Raw genomic sequence first — 20,366 nt, 5'->3', positions numbered from 1 at the left:
AAAAAAATAAAAACAGACCTCAGGCTCTGCATTTTATGATACCAGGGACGTCTTTGGGAGCCAAGGTAGATCCTGCGTACACGAACCTCCTCTTCAGGTGTCCAATACTGGGGTAAGAAGCGATCATAGTGGAGGTTGGTAGATGTCTGATGAAGGGTCTGCTGCACTCGTCGGAAATACAAATCATCTACGACTGGGTCTGCCGCAGTATAATCATCCTCCGAGTCTTCGTCGCACAGAGCTTGCAGGAAAAGCTCTTCATCAGTGGCACACTCAGGAGAACAGATAGTGAAGTGGGATTGAGGAGATGGGGGGGCATCTACAGCACTGCAGTAAAGAGTGATACATCCAAAATCTATGTTTATGCACAGCTGATCGTGATCGTAGATAAATCAACTGGAATGAGCTCATGAAGCAGCTCCAAATGGTACCAAGCAGATGCTTGAGGATAAGGTTAGAGTTACGAAATGCCTTTCAACTTTCAAAACAGTGGAGATGTAGGCATTGTGGTTGAGTAAATACAGTGAAGCAAAGCACTTACATTCATATTTAGTTTGATAAAATAATGATTGGCACAAGCAGCAACCTCTGGAGCTGAAAAATGAAGCTAAAGTGCCTAAAACTGCAGTTCCTGGAGTGGCCACTTGAGGCTGCCTCCAAAGATGTCAGTCACCATAGACTGCCTGGTATATATAAAAAATAAAAAAAAAAAAATAATAGTTGGTCTTCATAGATTATCTCCCTTTCTGACAACTGTACCACGGATGAGTTTGTTAGTAGCATGCACTTTTTGACAGGTATGCCATTACAGACAGCCATACCCACTAAATCAATTTGTTTGTGATGTTTGTGTCTTTTGGAGCACTTTTAGTGGAAATGTTAGACCAGGGGTGGGCAACTCCAGGCCTCGAGGGCCGGTGTCCTGCATGTTTTAGATGTGTTCCTGAGCCAACACACCTGAATCACATATAGAAGTCATTAGCAGGACTCTGGAGAACTTGACTGCATACTGAGGAGGTAATTCAGCCATTTGATTCAGGTGTGTTGGATCAGGGACACATCTAAAACCTGCAGGACACCGGCCCTCGAGGCCTGGAATTTCCCACCCCTGTGTTAGACTAACAAAATACAAGAATTTCACTTCTCAAAACTGAATTACAAACTTCTCAAAGAATTGATACTACACACAGTAGTTTAAAAAAAAAAAAAAATATGACGCAGTGATTGTAACATACCTACTTTAACTTAAAGGATATTAACGTCCATCCATTATTTTCCTCTTTATCTCACTAGTCGGGGTCGGGGAGGGGGCTAAAGTTTGCTGAGTGTGTGTTTTGCTAGACACCTTAACTGATTTAGGTTTGTCTTGGACAGCGGGTTCCCGAAACGTTTCATATTCCTCATACTCGATGATGGAACAGGTAAGTTGTCGAGCTATCAGCTTTCTTACAAAGTCTGTGAACTGCCATCTTTTGATCAATGTCAGTCTTTTCAAATCCAAACTACCTCCTCGCCTAGGAATTAAATCTAAGGTGGTAGACTGCAAGGCTGGCGATGTCAGAATTTCTTCCCCTGGCGCAGCATGTTCACTCATTTCCAGCTTTAGGTACGCTAGCACGCAGTATGAGCACTCAATGCGCACAGCAGCAGTCTATACTAAACCAAAGTAGTGAACGTGTGGAGCCGAAGCGTTTGGATTGTTTTTTTTCCTAATCATTAGCATACTGGATTTGCATCTTTTTACATTACTGCCATTATCTGAAGCAGGCTTAACTCTGCTTGCCTCCAATTCCACTGAAATCTGTGTCTTAATTTCATGGGTGTGTCCATGTCCTGTTAACAATGGATTGAGCTGGGCACAATCTGAGAGGTCAACAGCTCTTTTTTGTTGTTGTTTACTAATGTGTATTGTGAACAAGCTACTGCTGGCTCTCCTTTCACTGCTTTGAGATCAGCTACCATCTGCCAGTTGTGTTGTGTTGGAAATAGAGTTACTATATCATTTGCAAGTAAACAAGCTCTCCATGATTTATCATCTTAACGTGAATTTTCTCTTACTGATCACCCTAGCCAACATGTGATTGAAGATTTATTTTTTTTTTTTTAAATTTAGTAGGGCACTCAGCTATACCTCGCCCACCCCAAATGTGCAGATACTACACTGCAATGCATACCCACCCAATGTTGTCATCCTCCATCAGGTTCAGCCATGTTTCCGTGTTAGTTGCATGTCACTGGCTTTATTTCTTACTCTATAGGAGTGAATTTTTTTTTACCCTATAATTTTCAGTATTCTGGATCATTAGATCCAGAATCCTCCTCTGATCATGAACCAACTTTGCTGTAATACAGAACTTATGGTCATGTTGCACCCCAAGTCTTTTTTCTAAGAATTATCCTCATCGGGTTACTGTAGATGCAAATATGTGAATATTGTCCACAATGGTAAAGAATCCGCCATCACTTTCAGATGATCATTTATGAACTTCTCTGTTTGCCCTTCAAAGTCACTGCACACCACTGGTTTAAAGCCAGCACCCTTGCCAAAGACTGCAAAATGTAATTTGCTTGTTAAAAAAATAAATAAAATTGTTGTGGATACTGATCTTACAAACTGCTGTCATAAGGGCGTACGAGTCCACCTTTGTGGGGTCTGGTGCTCATCTTATGAGGGGTGGTTGTGGCTCAGGAGCTAAAGCAGGTCACCTACTAATTGGAAGGTGGGTGGTTTGATTACATAAAGCATCCTTGGGCAAGATATTGAACCCCGAATAGTTCCCGATGTATTCATTGGAGTATGAATGTGTGCACGAATGTTAGATAGAAAGCACAGATGCAGAAAAAAGTGCTTGTATGAATGTGTATGTGAATGTAAACGTGTTGCATAAAGCACTTTGAGTACTCGAGTAGAAAAGAGCTATATAACTACAGTAGTCCACTTACTTGGTCAATGCTACACTACATTCAAGAACCCAGTTGGTCATCAATGCTTTTAATAAACTAAAAGAATATGACCATATACAAGCCCAAAAAGAATAAAAGTTTTAACTACACAAATATACTTTAAAAAAAAAAAAATCTATTACTCTTGATTGACAGCAAAGTTCAAAACAAATCTAGCAGTCAAGAAATAAAAACGCAGCTTAAATATATTAAAAATTTAAAACAATTATTACCTTGTTTGTCATACCAGAAGTGACTACTTGTGATAGCTGTGACCATGAATGCATGCAGGCAATGTTCACATTGTTACTTGATTTGGATTAGGGTTTAGTGTGACAGAAAACACAATCAGCTGCAAATTAGAAACTTCTGACAACTGCAAAATCTGATCCAAACTGCGCCTGAATGATAAACAACCCCACTGTATCCCACTGACTAAACTCAGAATAATACTTAGGGAATCCAAACTTCAGTTCCATATAAACACATAAGTATGATATTCATTTTATGCACTTATCTTCATATGAAGCCTAAAACCAACAAGTAGTTAGAGGAGTATACAAGGTCTTTTCTGAAAGGTCACCTATGGATAAGTGAGTTAGCAGCAATGTGTGAGCCATGTGTGCACAGCAACCAGAAACATCTGCAGCACCTGTTAAGTGGACTTGCACAGCCACGTCCATTCTCCTCCGGTCCTTGTTTTCTTTGAAGCGAGGGTGGGATATAGCCTGTGTTTTGTTGAGCAGACATCTGCTTCGTCTCCATCTTGAATACTTGCTCAGCTTCTGCGTCACTTCCACAACCTAGATATCAGAGAGACATGAAAATTACCCAAAAACAGTTTAAAAAAAAAAAAAAAAAAAAAAAAAAATATGCAAGACAGAGCTGAACTGAACCTCATCCAAATAAGACTGCACAGAAGAAACCTTCCCTGAATGACTGAGCCTTTACACAGCCAAGCCTTTCAAGAGTATCAGGCCAAGTATTTTACCCTCTCCCATCTCACACACTTGTCACACCAGTGTAGAATCCATCACTGACGTGCACTGAGCCTGGCATCAGTGCTTGCAGACAAATGGAACACTGACACAAAGCAGCAGATTAGAACTTTGTTGATCTAACAAAATTAGTGAACAGAAGCATTAACAGGGTTACCTTAAGAGTCCTAAGGTGACTGTTATTCTGAGTTTGTGAAAATACATTTAATTTCAGGATATATTTTTGGAACTTTGACAGTACCAGGATGATGCTAAAAGGGTAAAAAGTGTTTTCTACTTTTGCAAAAGTTCCAACAGCAGTTTGCATAAAATTGATGTGACCAGAATTAGACTGCACCAACAAAAAAGGCCAAACACCACATCAAAATAGACTAAAAAGAAAATGCCGTCCTTGGCTATAAGAAGCTATAACGTGCATTTGCACAAAATGCTTTGAAGAGTTACAACATTTAACAGAAAGCAGGAGAGATTCCTTCACTCCTCAGTCACTGTGACATGAATGTACCTTCAATGTTAGGGCGCAGGGTCCTGGAGTCCAGGGACTCGATGCTATCTGCAGAGTTCTCTCTCCTGTAACTTTTGTACTGACATTTCTCCTCTGGATTTTGGTACACACTGTCCCCACCATCTTTCACAAGCATGCTGCCCTCATCTAGAGCCTGGAGTTAGAAGTTTTAATAAGTACAAAAATAAAGTAATACAACTCAAATGCTAAAAGGAGAACTTTACCTTGGACAAGGCCAGCCCCAACAGTCCCTCAAAAGCCTTAAAATTAAGCTGAGGACCTGTGTAGAATGTGTCTAGCTGAGCCTTGCGGCCCAACCAGTATATTGTAATCAGAACCTGAGGAAAAAAAAAAAAAAGAATCACATCTGGCCCCATAATCCAACTTCCTTCCTTCCTGTTATGTTATATTATATAGTACCAGTCAAAAGTTTGGACAAACCTAATTTAGTGGATTTTCATTATTTAAAAAGAGTGTCTGCATCGTAGATTAATACTAAAGCCATCCATACTATAAAATTATATTATATTATATATATATTAGGGGTGGGACTTTAACGCGTTAATTTCGATTAATTAATTACAGGGAAATTAACGCGTTAAAATTTTTAACGCATTTTAATCGCACTTTGCACCGTGGAACGTTTCTCAGTGCACGAGTTCCCGGCATACAGATTATATCGACGCACAATATCCAAATTAGGGGCCGCATCCTGCGAAGGACCCGGCCCACGTCTTTCGCAGCCCACAAAGGCCGGAAGTGAGCGGCTAGCCTTCATATCAGCTGCCGTCACCTCTGCGCAGCTCATGTCGCCTAGCAACCGTGAGTGTGAAGCACAGCTGTGTAAAAGCAGCTGGTTAAACGGAGAACGAACTTTTTCTCCTTTTTGTGGTTTAATTTTAAGTCTTTAATTCAAAATAAGCTGTTAAAACAAGATTAACACATTTCAACATCAAGGAATACAGCTGAGAGAATGATTAATTTCCAACTATATTAAGTGAGACATTAATGTTGAATAAAACTATCCAGTTATGATGCTTAACTTTAATTTCAGGAGTTTGCTTATCACAGGAGCACTTCCACCCTTCGTTGGTCTGTGTAGTAGACTGGTGGGAAAATGAACAAAATTTTGAAGTTTAAGCTTATGTATATTTTATGGACAGAATTTCTAGGCGTAGCCAGGTGGCGGAAGGCTTCTTCCTTGGTGGCCTCAGAGTCTCATCTCTGCTTTTTGCAGATGATGCGGTTCTGTTGGCTTCATCAGGGGGGGGCCTCCAGCTCGCAGTGGAACGGTTCGCAGCCGAGTGTGAAGCGGCTGGCATGAGAATCAGCACCTCTAAGTCTGAGGCCATGGTCCTCAGCCGGAAAAGGGTGGAGTGCCCTCTCCGGCTCAGGAACGAGTTCTTGCCTCAAGTGGAGGAGTTTAAGTATCTCGGGGTCTTGTTCACGAGTGATGGGAGAAGGGAACGGGAGATCGACAGGCGGATCGGGGCTGCTTCTACAGTGATGCGGACGCTGCACCGGTCCGTCGTGGTGAAGAGGGAGCTTAGCGTAAATGCGAAGCTCTCGATTTACCGGTCGATCTACGTTCCTACCCTCACCTATGGTCACGAGCTTTGGGTAGTGACCGAAAGAATAAGATCGCGAATACAAGCGGCAGAAATGAGTTTCCTTCGAAGGGTGGCTGGCCTCTCCCTTAGAGATAAGGTGAGGAGTGCGGCCATCCGGGAGGGGCTCAGAGTAGAGCCGCTGCTCCTCCACATCGAAAGGAGCCAGTTGAGGTGGCTCGGGCATCTGATTAGGATGCCTCCTGGCCGCCTCCTGGGTGAGGTGTTCCGGGCATGTCCCGCCGGGAGGAGGCCCCGTGGTAGACCCAGGACACGCTGGAGAGATTATGTATCTCGGCTGGCCGGGGAACGCCTTGGGGTCCCTCCGGATGAGCTGGAGGAGGTGGCTGGGGAGAGGGAAGCCTGGGCTTCTCTGCTTAGGCTTCTGCCCCCGCGACCCGGCCCCGGATAAGCGGAAGAAAATGGATGGATGGATGGATGGATGGATGGATGGAGCTTATGTATATTGATTCATTCATCAACTTAAATTAATATTTATCATGTTAAATATTGAAATGTGATTAAAATGCGATTAATTTCGATTAATTAATTACAAAGCTTGTAATTAATTCGATTAATTTTTTTAATCGAGTCCCACCCCTAATATATATATATTATATATATATATATAGTAAATAAAAATATTACACAAACCAGAATGTTTTATTTTTAGATTCTTCAAAGTAGGCACCTCTTACTTAGATCACAGCTTTGCACATCTTGGCATTTTCTCAGCTTTATGGGGCAGTCACCTGAAATGGCTTTCATTTAACAGCTGTTGCTTGTCAAGATTAATTTCTTGAATTTCTTGCCCTCTTAATGTGTTTGAGACCGTCAGTTGTGTTGTGAAGAGGTAGAGCTGGTATACAGTGAAAAGCCCTATTTGAGTAATTCTCTAATCCATATGATGGCAAGAACTACTCAAGTAAAGAAAAATGACAGTCCATCATTACTTTAAGAAATGAAGCCAATCCAAAAAATTTCAAGAACTTTCAAAGTATCCTCAAGTGCAGTCACAAAGACCATCAAATGTTATGATGAAACTGGCTCTTATCAGGACCACCCTAGGAAAGCAAGACCAAGAGAGTTTCCTCTGCTGCACAGGATAAGTTCATTTTAGGTTTAGCGCTTAGTTTAGTTTCGTTAGTTTCAGTATTAGTTTTAGTTTTTCATACTTTGTCAGGTGCAAGATTCAAGGCACAAGAGTGACTATTATGTAGTAAAAACTCAACAAAAAATACAGTTTAAAGAAATATATTCAACAACCAACTGTTCACAAGACAGCAGCACTATTAAGGACACACCTGAACATCAACAGGGAGAAACAAAGAAAAACATGAACTCCAAAACTCAAATTTTACAATAAACTCCCAATAAAGTTCAGCGTCAATGCAGTATATTAACACCTATATGTGGTGTTTGACAAAATCAAACCCTGAAGGAGTCCAAGCTAAAATCCAGCTGCATCCTGATGTTCTCCACCACCTGAAACTGCTTCTGTTTTGGAGCTAGCTTGGTTAGATGCTCTAATTAGACTTGCAGGGTCTTGCGGTCTCTGTACACAACCTACGGAAGTGGCTGACCTCACGTCCGCATTTATGCTTGTGTAGCTGGATTGTGTGCGTTACCTTACCTTGCAGTCGTGTGCTGGTGTTTTATATATGGTGCCGGCTGGGACTTTTTTTGGTCCTCGCTCTTTGTGCTCAGTTTTTGTCTCCAAACATATTTGTCGCTGTTTTTTCACTTAATTCATTCCCTCGAATCCATTCAGATAGTTTCAGTGGTTTCCCTCCAGGAATTTGCTGACATTTGTGAGTCCCTAAGTTGATGCATTTATTATTATTATTCCTGATTGTTATTCTCTGACTGATAAGGCAGCCGGAAACACACAAGGATTAAACAGGTTAATCACAACGTTGCGGCTGCGTGGACCCGACAAGTATTCACATTTCTCCAGAGGTCAACATCAGGTTACGTCGGTTCAGAGTGACTCTGCCGCTTTCTCGTGCACACACACGCACACAGCTGCCTGACGGCGCGCCCAGTTTATACTCGGAGAGCGGAAAAAACGATCAATCCACAAGGCTTTTAAATAAAATGACAATTTTAAGTAAAACTAATTTCAGTTAGTTTTAGTTAGTTTTTAAAACTCACAATACAGTTATCGTTTTTTCCTTTTAATTGTAGTTTTTATTTATTCCAGTTAACGTTATTTTGTTCGTTTTCGTTAACTATAATAACCCTGGTTCCTACACGTGTAGTTCCCATTGCGACGTATGAAGGGGGAAGTGTGAAGTATGGGGGTGCTTTGCTGGTGACAATGTAGGTGATTTATTAAAAATCCAAGGCACACTTAACCAGCATGGCTACCACAGCATTCTGTGACATGCCATCCCATCTGGTTTGCGCTTAGTGGGACCATCATTTGTTTTTCAACGGTACAGTGATGATAAACACACCTCCAGGCTATAAAAGAGCTATTTGACCAAGAGCGTGATGGAGTCTTGTGTCAGATGACGTGGCCTCCACAATCACCTGATCTAAACCCAATTGAAATGGTTTGGAATGAGCTGGACTGCAGAGTGAAGGCAAAGCAGCCAACAAGTGCTCAGCACCTCTGGGAACTACTTCAAGACTTTTGGAAAACCATTTCAGTTTATTACTTCATGAAGCTGATTGAGAGAATGCCAAGAGTTTGCAAAGTTGTGATCAAAGGATCTAAAACATATTTTGATTTATTTAACACTTAAGTTTACTACATGATTCCTCATGTGTTCCTTCATAGTCTGGATGACTTCAGTATTAATTTACAATGTAAGGAAAAAAAAACATTGAGAAGGTGTGTCCACGCTTTTGACCAGTACTGTACATTATATTAAGGTACATATAAAAACATACACACAGATGATGAGATTATATATACATATACATACATACACACATACATACATACATACACACACGTATATATCACAACAGCATGATGTACCTTCCCCAAAGCAGTCACCAAAAACAAAAAAGAAGACCACACAACACTGGCATGGCAGAGATCACAAGATTGCTTAAATTCTTTTTGTGGTACAAAAGTTGTGTGTCATACTGAAGAAATCCCCCCCCGCCCCCTTCAAAAAAAAAAAAAAAAAAAAAAAAAAAAAAAAAAAACACAGTATAAACAAACTCAGTTAAAGTTCAGGCATATCAATCTGTCCAGTTAGGAAGCATAAACTATTGTGAATTTCACCTGCTTTAGTATGACTTAAAGTGAAAACAGCTGTACTAGAGAGACAACTATTGTGCAAGCAGTCTTATCCCTCCTGGTTCATTAGTGGCACCCCATTCTAATCTGACACAGGTGAAAGAGTTTGGAGATGCACTGCCTACAATATAATCTGTGAAAGCGAAGGAGCTGCCAGTTCAGGTCCTACTAACAGGTGTCAGGCCCTCATGCCATTCTCATGGAGTCAGATTCTGACAGTTTAGTCAGAAATGTACATGAGTAGACTGCTCATTTTGCAGGGCTTATATGAGGAAGAACTATATTCCTCTAGTTCCTCCTCACATAAAGCAACTTGGATCGATGCCCTTCTATGACCCTGCCCAGCTCTCCTCATGTCAGTGGTCCATTGCCTGGTATCTCCTCCACACTCTTGAAACCCCATACTTTCTTTTGGCAACAGGAAGACTACCTGTTGAGCCTGAATGAGCTGCAGGTACTGTCTTCTGCTACCAGTAGAGTCAAAGGACACTAGCATAAAGAAAAACTAGAGAGGGGCAAAAAAAAACAACAGGAGGGACAAGGAGAAAGAAGTGGTTTGTGGGGACCATCTGCAAAACCATTCCCTTTTTAGTGGCTGTCTTCTTGTCACTTTGATTCGAAACAAAGGTAAAAATGATTAACAGTTTATGCTTTTTAATTTAAGGTTAACTGACTTTGTGTAGCACTGATGACCAAATGTTCCCTTCATTTTTTGTTGAGCAGATAAAAAGTGAATGAAAACCAATGAAACAGACACCTCTAGTTGGCATTCAGAGTTTTACCATATGAGCAACCAATGTTTGGGAAGCAATTTAGTTCCATTTTTCCTTTGAGTACTCACTAGTTTCACTTTCTTCAGAAGTTTAGCGTTCAGTGTCAGTATCAAGGTAAACCCACAAAGCTACTTTGATTTTTTTTTTTTTTTGCCCCCTCAAGTAAAAATAATGTACAGGGACCCACTATAATACTCCTTTTTCAAAAGCAGGCAATTCTGTTTGCCATATTAGACTGTTGGCACCATTATAGCTGCAATTAATTTTATTTTTTCCTAATTTTTACAAGCAGAGCGTAAACAAGCATTTGGGGCTTATGTCAAACTTAATTAGAAGGACAGAATGTGCTCCTTTCTCTCCAGTTCTCTCTCGTGCCAAGGAAATTATTTCACTGCTTGCAACAGATCATCACAGGTTAATCCTACATTAGCTATGCATGATTTTATTTAATAATGCAGAAACCCTATAATTACTGAGTGCTTTGCAAAAGTGTCATTTTACATACACATATACAAATGTATTTTGTGTGTACAATACTCCATAATAATGTGTATAAGCGCAAATCTGCAAATTAGGCTGCTTTTATTTATTTTCTTTTAATTTATACAATCTTTAAAGATACTGGCCCTTCAGGAGTAAAAACAAGGAAATGAAAACTGAATTGATGGATGAGCAATAATAAATAGGAATAATAAAATAAGTCAAATGCTTTAAAAAAAAAAAAAAATACACATACAAAAAAAAAAGGGGGGGGGGGGGACAACAGTTCATGCTGCTGTGCTCCACTGTTTTGAAAAACTGTTTCATTAGGCCCATATTGACCTGATTAGTTAATTTAAAAAAAAAAAAAAAAAAAAAGGACTGTTGCTCCTGGGTGGAGTGGGGGATGGGGCGTACAGCCTCTTCACTGAGTTCAAGTTCCCAGCTATTATGAGATTCAAATGAGGCTGCCTGGATAACCAAATGATGTCATAAACACCAGCAGTGCACATGTCCACATAAATTACTCAGATGATCCATATATTTGGGGCAATTGTGACAGCGGAGTTTCTAGACAGCCGGTGTCTATTATGTACTCTTATATTTCATCACTGTGGCTTTAACACCAGACCACTGGAATCTGCCTCAACCTCAGTCAGTTTAGCAGCCTCCCTGAAGGCCACCTCACTTCTGGACAAGTCTCCACCATCAGTAGTTAGAACCTGTGCTCTACATTTAGTACCGGCATGCTGAAAAGTAGTTTTTTTTTTTTTTTTTAATTACTGATTATCCCATTATTAGATAAATTTAGCAGTAGATGCCAAAATCCTTTACTGGCTTATAAAATGATGAACACAACTTCCTTCAACATCTTGTAAGTAACTCTTGCCCCAGAGAGAAAATGCACACCAACAAGAGAACAAGTACTTACATTTTTGAGTCGTCTGTTGCCTTCATCACGCCTAAAACAACATTTCAAGACAGAAATAATTACTTATACAGAAGAGTGATACTTCTGCTGTTACAATTTACATTTTGACAGCGACACTGAAATGCAAAAAATTACTCCAGTGAATCAGATAGCTGTGAGGGGAGAAAAAAAAAAAGGAGTTACAGTGACATCTCAAGCCTGCTCATTTGCAATCCTCCACTAATCAGCTACTTATCAGGTTTTATAGCGAGCAGGCTATCAGCTCATATAAAGGAGCAGCTTGTCAGCAAAAGCACAGACATTTATTAATGCAAAGCAGCTCATTTGCTGTTATCTTTTTAAATACAGGTACTGAAAACTGAGTCAGTGATCAAAGTGGTAAATATAGCCTACACAGAAAATATTTTTCAAAAGACAAATATGTAGGCCTACTACATTTTCTCAATACATAGTGGTACCAATTAACCAGTTTTTATTTACCTCTGAGAAAGTTTCCATAACAATAACACCTACACAGGATATGAGTTTGCACATTCACCTCTGTGTTCATACAATTTTACCTGAGAGTCACACGAGTGGAAATGTCCTGCAGGTCGCCTGGGTGAAACAGCTGGGAGTCATTTAGTCCCAATTTCTGGCAGGCTTTCAGGAAAACATTCACATTATCCTGAAATATCAGAATCACTGAGATGGTTAAAAATTAAAAAGAAGAAAGCATCAAAAAACTGGAGAATCAGCTGATTCTTCCTCTGATAAACTATTGCCAACGCGTAAAATGACACCTTCAACTTCAAACAATTAAAACTACCTCATCTAAAGCAAATAAACAGTTCTCACAGTGAGTACAGCCAGGAGTATGACTGCCAATCAACTCTGATTTATCAATAATCGTTTATTTATCTGTCAACAGGCAGAAGATATATCAGCTAATGTCAACAAGTAACTGTATAAACTGATTAAATTGCTGTTTAGAAATCATACTTGCTTTACTGGGTGGTGGCAGCAGCAGCCAAAATTGTAGCAGAGTACAACTCTTCTAAAGGGTGTTATTTTTGAAGGCAAGTACAGTACTGTGCAAAAATCTTGAGCCACCCCTCATTTCTTTATACTTTGCATCCAATGAGCCACACTGTTTTTTTAAAGTTGTCCTGAGCAATAGTTCTCCAGGCTTTCTGAAGGTCTTTTAAAGTTTTTCTTTTATCACTCATTTTCAGTCCAGTCCTTGTATCCAACTATGTTTTTTGTTCATTAAGACTTTTAACACTGGCCAATGAATCATTCAAGCATAAAAAAGGCACCCAAGTCAAGGGATGAACCTGTTTTGTCTATACACAACCAATTTCAAATTGTATCTTTAGACACTTAATAGCAGCCTGACACACAAGACAGTATTTTGACAGACTGTGCTTCCAGCATGATTATCTACAGCAGCTGAACAATATCTGAAAGTCATGACCATAAGAAATAGGGGAAAAAAAAAAAAAAAAAATCCAGCAAACACCTGACACAGGACCTCAGAGATGCATCTGGCCATTCAGCTGATCCACCTACTGTTCACTGAAGCCTCATCAGAAATGGTCTCGATGGAAGGGTGGCTGTCAAAAAGCCATTCTTAGAGAAGGGAAACGGGGAGAAAGGGCTGAGGTATGCATAATTACATAAGAACTGGACAGAAAAATCAGGTCTTATGGAGTGATGAATCCAAATTAGAAATTTTTGTTTCCAATAGTCGTCAACATGCATGGAAGAGGTCAAGAGAGGTACAACAGTGAGTGTTTACAGCCACTTGTAAAACAGCCTTCTGTCACGGTTTGGGGCTCCATTTCATGCAGTGGTGTCGGGGATTTTGGCAAAACTAATGGAATTATGAACATAGAAAAGCAATATCCGATTTTGATCCACCATACAATACTATCTGAAAACTGTCTTATTGGCAGTGGCTTCATTTTCAACATGAAAATGATCCCCAATACACTTCCAAAGCAATAAAAGCATACCTGGACATGAACATTATTGAAGCAGTGTGCGATCATCTTGACAGCGAATAGAACAAAAGGCAGCAACATCCAAAGAAGAGCTTTGAATGTCCTTGGAGATCCTGGAGATCTATTCCTGAAGACTAAAGGAAATTACAGAAATCTTGCCTAAGGGTTCAGGGTGTGGAGGAGAATAAAGGTGGTCCTACCAAACATTGACTTTCAAACTTGTTAGAATTGTACAAACTGCTGTATTTTCATGTACGTCTGCAGATTTACCCAGTTTCCCATTTTCCTAGCAAAATATAAAGAAATGAGGGTTGGCTCAAGACTTTAATTTTAGCTACATCTTAAAAGGTAGGCTGTGTTAATTTAAAAAACACACACACACACACACAGAGGATGGATGATTTAGCAGCTTCTATTAGTAAATAGACAAACTGGAGAATTGTTAAAATAATGACCAATATTTTTATCCCTATTTGTGCATTTTGTTTAGCATGTAACAGTTAAAAAGATAAAAGCCAACCTAAAATTAAAAAAAGTCCACAAATTCACTATAATGTCAAAGCTTCAAAAGTCTGAGGATGATATTTATTCTGTTCCTGTTTAAATTTTTGTTGATTAGGTGTCAATATTGTTCTTTCTATCCATATTAAACATTCACATTTATGTAAAAGCATGCTTAATTAGTGGTTATCAAAAAAGCAAAAGCTCCAGTGTGTCTCTTTAGGCTGTGAAAGTAAGTGCTGATTCTCTGCTGTATCTGCCTCTTCCACCTCACCATCACCATCAGTCCTGCATCCACTGTTGGGCTCTATCTATTGGCCCCTATTGGGAGTCTGAAATCAATCTTTTTCTGGTCTTGCTTTAGGCTCTTTTGGCAATTATACTTGTATGAAGCTATTGAAACACAGCCTGAAGCCAAAATAAAAATCTTCATTTGCATCAGTGCCCAATAAATATAAGCTGAAACTTTACAGTTGGTTGAAATGCACATTCAGGTTTAGTCAAACTACAACACAGCAGACTCCTTGTGCCTCTAACAGGAAACCACACAGTATGTCAACACTTCCTGGCTAGCAGGTGCCTTTTTGCCTTCTTGCATACTCTGATTACGTATATGTCAGATTGCTGAAGTGTGAAGTCTAATACTCACCAGACCAGCAATGGGAGTAGAAAGCCTGTTCACTCTTTTGATAATACCAGGTTTCAACTGATTAATTAGGCTGTAAGTGACGACAATTAGCCAAAAGGTTACAAAATATTCCAGCTACAAACAATAAGAACTGTACAGTCCTGAAATTAGCTTCCACTGGCAGACGGTATTTCAGATAAAGAACCACAACTTTTTAAGCCAGCTTCCAAAACTAAACTTCTGGGTTAACCAGCAAAAATGAGATTTCATGGTCTGTACTTGCTTATTAATTCATGAGTGTTTACCTTAGCTTACTTTTAAGGATACTCAGCAACCTCCAGACTGCAGTTTCGGATGCTACTATTTTTCAAAATCGTTTCAAGGCTGCTGAAGGCAAGCTGGCAAATTAGCCTATATACACTCACTAACGATAGGTCTGCATGATAATTAGCTTTCAAATTAATTCTTAGCGATAAAAGTTTGACCACAGTAAATTTGCAAAACATTCAAAGTTTGAGCATCATTACTTACTCGCAAAGCAGGACTCCGTTCTCCAATGCAGCACGGAAGTCACTGCATCCAAACAACTTTCCAGTCACTTCCTACAATTGGGGGAGAGGGGGGAAGAAGAAAAGAAAAAAAAAAGCTTTTCAATTGTCATTCATTCATGTTTCTCTGCTTAATGACATTTATTGGAAAGGCAGAAGTTACAAGCAACAAGAGTTATTTAAATTAAATACACAGCTGGAGGTTGAACAACTTTATTAGCTTTTGCAAATGAAAAATCCAGGCTGCACTGGGGTGTGTACAACTTAAACACAATCTGAAAATTATTTCTTTTTTCTTGGCAGTGTGCCTTTACTAGAACAAATGAATAACAGAGACAGATCAAAAACAGTGACCACAAACAAAGAGCAGCAGACTGACATGCAGCAAAGGCCAGGCCTGCTGGCACTTAAACCAGGAACTAAACGCTGATGGCACTTGCCGTTTTAACCAGAACCGGATACATCGATCTGAATGGTAAAACTGAAAACATAAATTTCTGAGGTACACACCAGCGAGACCAAATATGCTGGGAAAAGTTTGATTCATGGCAGCTCCTCTCACCCTTACATGTGCTGCTAACAGCTAACCACTAGATGCCACACTCAGAGACATGAACTGCAGAGGGCCTCTGAATCAGAGCCATTTTGGCACCCCACAATAAACCAACAGCTTTTTTAGGCAGCGGTGGTCAGTGTTTTGGACCAGTCTTCAGCCACTAAGTAAGCAGAAACAAATAAATGTATATAACTGCATGTAATCTAAGCTACAATCAACAGACTCGTGCTACATTTTAGAGGTTCCAAAAATGCTTAAAATCATGTCACATACTGCTACAATGCTTACACAACAGTCTATCTACCACAGTCAGTGAGCCGCAGTATTCAATTAGAGAAATATAAACCAGCACACTTCTGATGAAGTATGCTAATCACTTGTTGAGTTCAACTACTGAAGAAGAAATTAGTCCTTTATACAATTGTGGTAAAATACACTCATCGGCCACTATATTAGGTACACCTCAATGCATTTAGGCATGTAGACAAAATGACCTGGTTAAAGCCGACAACCACATACATATGCCGCATTGTGGCGCAGACGGCACAGGTTTGAGTCCCGGTCTGTCACCAATTTGCCCTGTATCTTTCCCTAATTTCCTGACAAAAAACAAAACATCCAGTGAGCGGGGTTCTCTGGGTGAAAATGCCTTGTAGAGGTCAGAGGAGAATGGCCAGGCTGTTTTGAGCTTGTAACAACACTAACTCAAATAACCACCAAAGTATGCAGAAAAGCATCTCTGATTGCACAACGCATCAAACCTTGATGCAGATGGGCTACAGTAGCAGAAGACCACACATTAGTATTGCTCCTGTCAACTAAGAACAGGAAATTGAAATTACAATTTGTAGTGGCTAACCAAAACTGGGAGACAGGAAAAACAATGCCTGGACCGAGGAGTCTTGATTCCATCGGTGACATTCAGATTGTAGGGTCAAAATTTGATGTAAACAACACGAAAGCATGGATTCATCCTGCCTTGTATCAACGATTCAGGCTGCTAGTGTAATGGTGTGGAAGATATCTTCTTGGCACACTTTGGGCCCCTTGGTACCAACCTAGCAGGGTTTAAACTCCACAGCCTAGAGTATTGTTGTAGATCATGCCCATCCCTTTACATACCCTTCTTCTGATAACATGCCATGTCAATGTGCCATGTCCCAAGTTCAAATTATCTCAAAATGGTTTCTTTAACATGACAATGAGTTCACTGTACTCAAATGGCCTCCACAGTCACCAGATCTCAATCCAATAGAGCAGCTTCAAGATGTGATAGAGAGATTCTCATCATGGATGTGCAGCAAACAAATCTGCAGCAACTGTGTGATGCTATCCTGTCAACATGGACCAAAATCTCTGAGGGATGTTTCCAGCACCTTGTTGAATCTGTGTCACAAAGAATTAAGACAATTTTGAAGGCAAAAATGGATTCAACCCAGTGCTAGCAAGGTGTGCCTAATATAGTATATACATACTGCTCAGTGTGGGGAAAAATTACTACGCTAGAACTTAGAAAACCATAGTCTGAGTTGAAGTTAATTAAATAGACCACAATATACACACTACCTCTTGTAGTTGTCATCAACTATAAAAGTAAATAAAGTGAGTGGGGTATCATGAAGATATTTTGCATGAACAGCTGAAATATTCGCCAGCTGCCACATAAAAACAAATAATTACAAAATATCTATGAAGGAAAGCAGCCATAAAAATGTAAACAAGATGTAGACAAGCATTCCCACAAACATTCAAAAGATGTTTTTGCTCTGAACAAAGAATATAGCATAACCTATGTAAATGACTTGACTTGGCAGGAGCAAGAACAAGGCAAGTGGGGTTTTGTAATGAGGACATAAAAATGGGACTATTAAGGTTCGGCTCCATAACTAACACAGGGCCCCAAAAGGCTATTCTTCGCACTAATTAGTCCCCCCAGGAATCCACAATTACAATTCATTTTTAGTAGAATCAGGCACTGGGTACAGAGCGGATGGTTCTCAGTGGAATCAGACAAACAATGCAGTGCAAGGTTAACACAATAATACACAATGTGGTTGTGCTGTGGCATGCCATTTGTTCTACAGCATCAAACGCATAATGGTCATTTTAATGAACAATAGTCCCTAAGAAACCACAAATGAAATGAATTTTAACCATATGCATCTCGCAAACCTCGCCAGATTGCTTCATTTGTCTAAATAGAAGTAATTTGTCTCAAAGCCAAAAGGATCAAATGACTGGGTGGAGGGGGAAAAAAGGCATCATTACATGTAGCCTTTAAAATAATATATTACTGAGAGCTGCAATGATCAGCCATTTAATCTGCAGCAAAGTGCCATCAGAAAATAAATGCGGGAAATTTTTAAATGCCAAAGATTCACTTCTCAAATGTGGGGTTTGTTAAAAAATTGAATGAAAAAAAACTGACAATATAAATCAATAATGGAAACCATTCTTAGTTGCAAAACTTAGTTCAGTTAATAATAGAGTCCAGATATTTCATCTTATTAAGGAGTTGATGGGTGTTATTCTAAACCAGGCGAATACGTGCTGGAACGTGGGATGGGGCAACTTCTGCTTCACCAAGAAACTAAATTGGCTTTTTACATAATGCAGAAGAGGCTGATCCATTATAATTTCTCCTTAGTACAGCAGCCACTGAACAAACATTTACATGCAGTTGCTGCCAGTTCTGTGCTAATGATAAAAACATTTTATGGATGCTTGAATATGTGGAAGCTTATTATCCCGCAACCTGTACTTGGAGATATTTGTGCCAACCCATTCCCACTGTGATCTGGCTCAAGGAACAGTTTATGACAATTTACTTGTTTGAGAGCAACAGGCCTTGCCTTAGTCCCATCTAACACATACATGCCTCTTCACAGTTCACCCATTCTTCCATCCATCAGTGCAGGAAAATAGAAGGGCAAAATTGGCACGGGCTTTCTGCCAAGAGACCTCTGCACAAAATTCTCATAATGATCTACTCAGACACAAGTGACATTAATGGTCCTATTTAGAGTTGGTCGACATCCAGTGCCTACAGTCTACACGTTGTATTCATTGTTTCTGATTTAAGGATCACAATTTCTACAACGCCTGGACGGGAGCAGCCTGAAATAACCTAGAAAATGCACACAATTGAAACCACATCCTCCACAATGCATGCAAGGCAAAGCCTGCCTACACCACATGCCAGGGTAGTGTGCAAAGTGCTACATGTAGCAAATTTAACCCATCCTTCATGTAATGTCAGTAGACTGGCACTAAAACAACAAACCTCATGTAAGGTATGCAGGTATATAGGTTTTTTTTTTAACCATTAACAATTTATACACCTGCCCTCTATTTGAATTTACCTCTGAAGCTCTGAGACCTGCATTCAAATTTTTTTTATTATTATATTTTTTGAGCAAACACTCTTTTCTTAGATAGAGTTCTTTTTTCTTTTTATGATACAGACACTTACCTGAGTCTTATCAAGGCATAGTTTGCATTTGGGATCAAAGATAAGTATGTAAAGTGCCCTCACTTGATGTTTGAGAGTGTAGAGCCTCAGTAATTTTAAGTGGGTGTGACTATAAGCAGTTTTCAAATTATGCGCTGGTGCTTTTTCATGGCTCCTTCTGGTTAATGTATTAGATTTCCTGTCTCCATAAGGGTTAAAATACTGAGATATCAAATCTTATTAGTTGTTTGCACAGGAATTAATGAAGAGGCACGCAAATATCTGCACGTCTCAGAAGTTAATAAAGGGTTAAAGAGTGACAAAACTGAACCTGTAGTTACCTCAATCCAGCGTTGAGCCTCGTTGAATGCGTCTGCACAGCTCAAACTGGTCTGCTGACGCCACTCCATCTTAATTTTCTGAACAAATCTAATGAGAGGGTAAAAGAGCTGATATTTCGTTACATTAATTAATGACGGGTCACGGAAGCCACGAACCCCTCAGCAAGCTTATCAAATAAGTTCAATTAGCGTCAGCAAAATACGCGCGCGCACAGACACACAAAAGCCATGTCACTTGATAATTTAAAAATAGGAACACGCACTTAAAGTTTCCGCTTGTTTAGTCACCTTGCGCTGCGGTGCGGCTGCTCGCCGGTGAAAGTCCTCCGCTAATTGACATCCAGTTTAACACCGGACTGTCCGTACCCAGACCCCATCACTGGCAAGTTCCGCTTATTGGATCAAGTGTAGCGGAAGGTCTCCGCCCACTAAAAACTTCAAGCAAAGTTTGTGAGGTGATGAGCCGAGATGAGGAGCACAGACTCATCAACCCTCTGCTGGCCCGTGGCTGCACTACACTACAAGAACCACAGCAGATGAGGCTTTACTGGAGATAGTTCAAATACTGAAGACATGAAAAGGCTTTGTGTGCAACTTTATTCTGGCACTGACATTCATAGAGCGTTACACGAGGAAATTCATCAAGTCATTAATTAAAACAAAATAGATAGCATTAAAAAAGTGCATAGAAAAGGGAGGAGATAAAGACAATTACATTAAATAAGGTCGTTTTTAACTTATACAGCACGGTTTTACGGTCAAGCTTTTGTCACATTTTTTGTAGGATTCATTTCCCAATCTGATCACAGTGATGCAATTCTGGTGGAGAATAATTCAAAATGTCTCTCTTGGCCTGTTTTATT

The 20,366-nt window shown here is 39.9% G+C and overlaps 1 protein-coding gene across 2 annotated transcripts in view; it reads right to left on the bottom strand.

The window, feature by feature from the left end:
* lmo7b (LIM domain 7b) overlaps positions 1 to 19,896 on the bottom strand; it is a 40,001-nt gene extending 20,105 nt beyond the window's left edge. For both annotated transcript variants that reach the window (XM_030726467.1, XM_030726468.1), the window contains exons 1-9: positions 19,767 to 19,896; positions 19,504 to 19,591; positions 15,139 to 15,209; positions 14,629 to 14,698; positions 12,054 to 12,160; positions 11,494 to 11,524; positions 4,671 to 4,784; positions 4,447 to 4,600; positions 3,596 to 3,746 (exon numbers count right to left, since the gene is read on the bottom strand). In XM_030726467.1, coding sequence (XP_030582327.1) covers positions 3,596 to 3,746; positions 4,447 to 4,600; positions 4,671 to 4,784; positions 11,494 to 11,524; positions 12,054 to 12,160; positions 14,629 to 14,698; positions 15,139 to 15,209; positions 19,504 to 19,572 — 767 coding nt within the window. In that variant the 5' untranslated portion in view covers positions 19,573 to 19,591; positions 19,767 to 19,896. The remainder of the gene's footprint in view (positions 1 to 3,595; positions 3,747 to 4,446; positions 4,601 to 4,670; positions 4,785 to 11,493; positions 11,525 to 12,053; positions 12,161 to 14,628; positions 14,699 to 15,138; positions 15,210 to 19,503; positions 19,592 to 19,766) is intronic.
* Positions 19,897 to 20,366: the final 470 nt, after the last annotated feature.

Source organism: Archocentrus centrarchus, chromosome 3 (assembly GCF_007364275.1).
Source record: "Archocentrus centrarchus isolate MPI-CPG fArcCen1 chromosome 3, fArcCen1, whole genome shotgun sequence".
Classification (NCBI taxonomy): Eukaryota; Metazoa; Chordata; class Actinopteri; order Cichliformes; family Cichlidae; genus Archocentrus; species Archocentrus centrarchus.
This window is presented reverse-complemented; position numbering and strand designations above follow the sequence as displayed.